The following is a 6000-nucleotide window of genomic DNA, read 5'->3' on the forward strand; positions in this document are numbered from 1 at the left end:
AAATACAGTCCAGTCGACTGGATCTGATGGGATCAGTCGATCATTTTCTGCACACAACCAAACTGGATAATGTAATAGCTGCATGTGGTCTTATTAACGACATCACATTTCTAAGCATTATACAAAAAATAAAAATAATGTTGCTTATATTATATATAGAATTAATTGAATCTATAGGCTGGAAATTTCGAATGCATTTGCTTTGGTAAGTTTCAGTTTAAAACCCAAAAAGGTGGAATATATAAATAGAGGATTATCCACAGTCACCCCTACTCTATCCACAGAATTGTGGTCACTGATCCCGCTGATCACTATAACATTACACTTTCCTTCTCTAATTCAAAGAATTTATAGAAGTGAAAAAAAATAGTCAGAATTCCAAAACTGATGAAAAGAGTTACATAGGGATCACTGATCCCTGCGGAGAGATGGAACGTCAGGGCACACGGGTGCTATGCAGAGATGGATCTTAGCGGTGAGAGAGAAAAGCATGTTTTACTTTGCTCCCACATTGGCCTCTATAAAAGTGGGCTGCACCCTACTAAAACGTCGGTGTAGTTACTGAATATATCTAGGTCAGTGAATAACATCTCCACAATGATTGAGAAACTCTGCCTGTCTGGTCCCTCAAAAGGTCTACTCTCTACACTCTATATAACACACTATTCCCCCTCACAACTGATGCTAATCACAGACCTCGGAGAACCTTTGGATCAGGAAGAACGGTCTGATATCTTTGAATGGACCGCAGGATGCGCCATTAATGTCCGCATCCCAGAGAATGCATGTAACTTGCTGCACAGGTGGTACTATGCCCCCTCTAAGGTACATAGTATCTATCCACAGGTCAGTGATGCCCACTGTCACACTGGCACTTTCCTGCACGTCTGGTGGAGCGGTCCCAAGCTTTGTCCCTTTTGGTCGGCTGTCATCTCCTTCGCTTCTGCTGTTCTTGGTTCCTCTATTCCTTCTGACCCCAAATATGTGCTACTCCCTCTGCCCATCTCTAACCTCCCCCTCTCATTCTCATAAGCTACTCAGGCACATCATGCGTACGGCGACCTGCTAGACTGCAGCTTCTTGGAAGAACTCCTCTCTGCCAGCGTTTGTTTCTGTCTGCAACTGGGGGTGGCACATTTACCAAATGAAACATATCACTAGCCTCCTGAGGGGTTCCTCCATTTCCTTCCATAAATTTTGGGATCCTTGGGCTTCTAACCATTATCAGCCGCTACTCCACCATTAGACGAACCTCTGATTAGGAATGTGTTACTGTTCGTTGCTCTGTACTCTGATTGCTCTTTCTCTCCACGTGAACTTCCCTTCTCCTTTATCGCTCTTCTTTTCCCTTCTCAATCTCCCCGTTTCTCCTGACCCCCCCCTTCTCCTTTCCTGATAAATGTTAAAATGTGCATAGCTGACGACATTATCTAGAACAGTGTTGGTTAACCTGTGACACTCCAGGTGTTGTGAAACTACAAGTCCCAGCATGCTCTTCCAGCAATAAGCTGCTATCTATTGGCAAAGCATGCTGGGACTTGTAGTTTCACAACACCTTGAGTGTCACAGGTTAGCCATCACTGATCTAGAAAGTTGTTTTCATTTAATGAATGTATTCATAGGTGAAGACTATTGTGGATTTTGAATATTGCCCTATAAAAGGCTACTTGTCCTATGTTTATTACCATTTCTGGTTTGTCTTTCTTTTTATTTCTCTTGTGATGTCTCCAATAAACAGTATTTACATTTAAAAAAAAATTAAAATAAAAAAAATCTATGTCACTGATTTAATCCCTGCGAGTTCTTCTATCCTATTTTAGGTTATTTTTTTTATTTCCCTCAAGGAATGACGCAGGTGATTACCACCTTGTTGCGAGTGCACTATAACCTGTATATAAACATGAGTCACCATCAACTTCATTATCAAGACAGCGAAGTTCCGACTCCTGAAAATTGTGTAATTACCAACAAGAAAGGTTTGTGTACTGACATTGATGAAAATCTTACTGTGTTCTGCGCATGTAGAATGTATACTCTCTTTTCTCCGATTCATGCTAGAACCAGCGTATTAGAGTCTGTAAGAGACAGTTTGTATATTTTCCAAGAATCCGATTTACAGATAAAAGTGATTCTGGTCATTCATTTTGTGGAAGTCCCTGGCTTTATACTTCTTCCACAAGTGATACATTTAATAATATATCGAAGTAGATAGACAGATAGCCACATTCATACCCAAGTTTTGCTATGTGTCCTTTGTTACAGTATAATTGACCCTCTGAGTTCAGTATATATATATATATATATATATATATATATATATATATATATATATATATATATATATATATATAGACAGCATGGAATCGGAGGACAGATACAGGATTTCCATAAGACTCTATTATCTGGAAACAATTATATTTTTCTGCAATCTGAAACACACTGCATGGGATACTGGAGACATGTTCTGATATAAAAGACTCGCTCCTATTGGCTGATAACTGAGCAGCAGTGATACAATGTAGCACTCATACCTTCAGGTTCCCTCTGTCCAAGGCGGCTGTGAGGTGCTTGCGGACATCAGTCAGGTTTGGCCGTGGTCCACGGGGACTGGCTCCTTGTTTGAGGGGGTTATCCTTCAGGAACTGCTCAAGCTTGGCTTCTCCCAACAGCAGCTCAGCCATGTCATCTGGACAACACAGGACAGTAAATATGGGACCAACATATTCTATAGCAGGCCTGGCCACCCTGCGGCTCTCCAGGTTTTGTAAAACTACAAGTCCCAGCATGCTCGGTCAGCTAGTGGCTGGCTATCTACTAGCAAAGCATGATGGGACATGTAGTTTCACAACACCAGGAGAAGCACAGGTTGGCCAGGTCTGTTCTATAGGAAAGCAATAAGTAAAGTATAAAGAGGAAGGAAAGTTCTGAAAGTAATGTCTGTCATGAAGATATCACCATGAACTACTAGTATAATCATGCCTGGGGAATTTCTCTTATTTCCTTCACTGGGAGGGTTTTTGGGGAATTGCCTCCCCACACATCCCTATTGACAGCATCCGCTAGATTTACAGAACAGAGGGCAGCACAGATAATATATTCTTCTTTTGTAGCATGTATAATCTAAGCCAGTGTTGGCTAACCTGTGGCACTCCAGGTGTTGTGAAACTACAAGTCCCAGCATACCCTTCCAGCAATAAGCTGCTATATATTGGCAAAGCATGCTGGGACTTGTAGTTCACAACACCTGGAGTGTCACAGGTTAGCCAACACTGATCTAAGTGCTATGGTATTACGGTCTTGCCTCATTCCTAGACACAGGTGTATCACACAGGGACCCTGCATGGATGGACGCAGGTCCCTTTCATAAATATAGATGTGTAAGGGAGGTCCCCTGCTTGGACGCAGGTCCCCTTCATAAATATAGGTGTGTGACGGACGTCCTCTGCTTGAATGCGGGTACTGTTTCCTAGACACAAGTGTGTAATGTAGATCCTCTGTCTTGACGAGAATTCCTCTCCTAGATATAGGTGTGTAACGTAGATCTCCTGTATGGACTTGGGTCCCTTTCCAAAATATAAGTGGGTAACACAGAACCCCTGCTTTAACGCATGTCCCTTTCCTACATATAGGTGTGTAACAAAGGTGTCAGCTACACTGTTAAATAATTCAAAATTCCAACATTCACACAAATACCATAGGACATGCGTATAATGTAATAGTCATGTATTGAAATGAGTCATATAGCAATAGCCCAATCAAAGTATAGGTATATAATTTAATAGCTCTATATAGATATATAATGTAATAATCCTGTACAGATATATAGGAGTATAATGTAATATTCCTGTATAGATAAATAGGAGCATAATGTAATAGCCCTGTATAGACACAGGTGTATCATGTAATAGTTCTGTATAGATATATAGGTGTATAATGTAATAGCCCTGTACAGATATACAGGTGTACAATGTAATATTCCTGTACAGATATACAGGTGTACAATGTAATAGTCCTGTACAGATATACAGGTGTACAATGTAATAGCCCTGTACAGATATACAGGTGTATAATGTAATAGCCCTGTACAGATATATTGGTGTACAATGTAATAGCCCTGTACAGATATATTGGTGTACAATGTAATAGCCCTGTATAGACACAGGTGTATCATGTAATAGTTCTGTATAGATATATAGGAGTACAATGTAATATTCCTGTACAGATATACAGGTGTACAATGTAATAGTCCTGTACAGATATACAGGTGTATAATGTAATAGCCCTGTACAGATATATTGGTATACAATGTAATAGCCCTGTACAAATATATAGGTGTACAATGTAATAGATCTTGTACAAATATATAGGTGTACAATGTAATAGTCCTATATAGATATATAGGAGTACAATGTAATAGTCCTGTACAGATATATAGCTGTATAATGTAATAGTCCTGTACAGATATATAGCTGTATAATGTAATAGCCCTGTACAGATATACAGGTGTATAATGTAATAGTCCTGTACAGATATACAGGTGTATAATGTAATAGCCCTGTACAGATATACAGGTGTATAATGTAATAGTCCTGTACAGATATACAGGTGTATAATGTAATAGTCCTGTACAGATATACAGGTGTATAATGTAATAGTCCTGTACAGATATACAGGTGTATAATGTAATAGCCCTGTACAGATATACAGGTGTATAATGTAATAGTCCTGTACAGATATATAGCTGTATAATGTAATAGTCCTGTACAGATATATAGGTGTATAATGTAATAGTCCTGTACATATATATAGCTGTATAATGTAATAGTCCTGTACAGATATATAGGTGTATAATGTAATAGTCCTGTACAGATATATAGGTGTATAATGTAATAGCCCTGTACAGATATACAGGTGTATAATGTAATAGTCCTGTACAGATATATAGGTGTATAATGTAATAGTCCTGTACAGATATATAGGTGTATAATGTAATAGTCCTGTACATATATACAGGTGTACAATGTAATAGTCCTGTACATATATACAGGTGTACAATGTAATAGTCCTGTACAGATATATAGCTGTATAATGTAATAGTCCTGTACAGATATATAGCTGTATAATGTAATAGTCCTGTACAGATATATAGGTGTATAATGTAATAGTCCTGTACATATATACAGGTGTATAATGTAATAGTCCTGTACAGATATATAGGTGTATAATGTAATAGTCCTGTACAGATATATAGGTGTATAATGTAATAGTCCTGTACATATATACGTGTATAATGTAATAGTCCTGTACAGATATACAGGTGTACAATGTAGATACATATAAACATCACGATATTTCTGTCAGACAATTGTCATGTAATGGAGGATAATGAAATGTCGGTGAGGTGATAGAGCTGAACCCTAATCCTGATCTATCTGACACTACACCGGCTACGGGCGGTCTTTCGAGTAGGCCGCACACCGATCCCCGGTCTTTCCTGGCGGCCCGTACCGTTGGAGATGAGCTTGGCGGACAACTGCTTGACGAGCTCATGGATCCGATCCCACTGGCACTCGGAGCGACAGCGCTCAATCTCTACCTCCAGCCGGGAGCCGGCCTTCTTAGCTGCCATGGCTGACAGGAGCGACCAGGCCCAAACACAAGCCCCGGGGAAGAGTGGAGCAGCCGCCGGCCGGCAGGTCAGTCACTGCGGGAGGAGAGAGAGAGCGCCACCGAGCGGGAGAACGTGGAAACTGCAGCACGGCTGTGTCACTGTAATGTCATGCACACTGTGTTATATATATATATATATATATATATATATATATATATATATATATATATATATATATATATATATATATATATATATATAATTATTACTCAATACAGCCCAGATACCACTGATCATCACTGTCATATCCATGATACATATATTCATAACATTGACATAAAATTATTATAATTATTATATTAGATTATATAATTATAATTATTATATGG

General features: G+C 39.1%; 1 protein-coding gene across 4 annotated transcripts in view; it reads right to left on the reverse strand.

Moving 5' to 3' along the window:
- Positions 1-5726, reverse strand: part of TTC7B (tetratricopeptide repeat domain 7B) — a 73649-nt gene extending 67923 nt beyond the window's left edge. For all 4 annotated transcript variants that reach the window (XM_075192205.1, XM_075192204.1, XM_075192209.1 and 1 more), the window contains exons 1-2: positions 5509-5726; positions 2532-2686 (exon numbers count right to left, since the gene is read on the reverse strand). In XM_075192205.1, the coding sequence (XP_075048306.1) occupies positions 2532-2686; positions 5509-5629 (276 nt within the window). In that variant the 5' untranslated portion in view covers positions 5630-5726. The remainder of the gene's footprint in view (positions 1-2531; positions 2687-5508) is intronic.
- Between the last annotated feature and the right edge of the window lie 274 nt (positions 5727-6000).

The sequence above is a fragment of the Mixophyes fleayi genome, chromosome 12 (assembly GCF_038048845.1).
Source record: "Mixophyes fleayi isolate aMixFle1 chromosome 12, aMixFle1.hap1, whole genome shotgun sequence".
NCBI lineage: Eukaryota > Metazoa > Chordata > Amphibia > Anura > Limnodynastidae > Mixophyes > Mixophyes fleayi.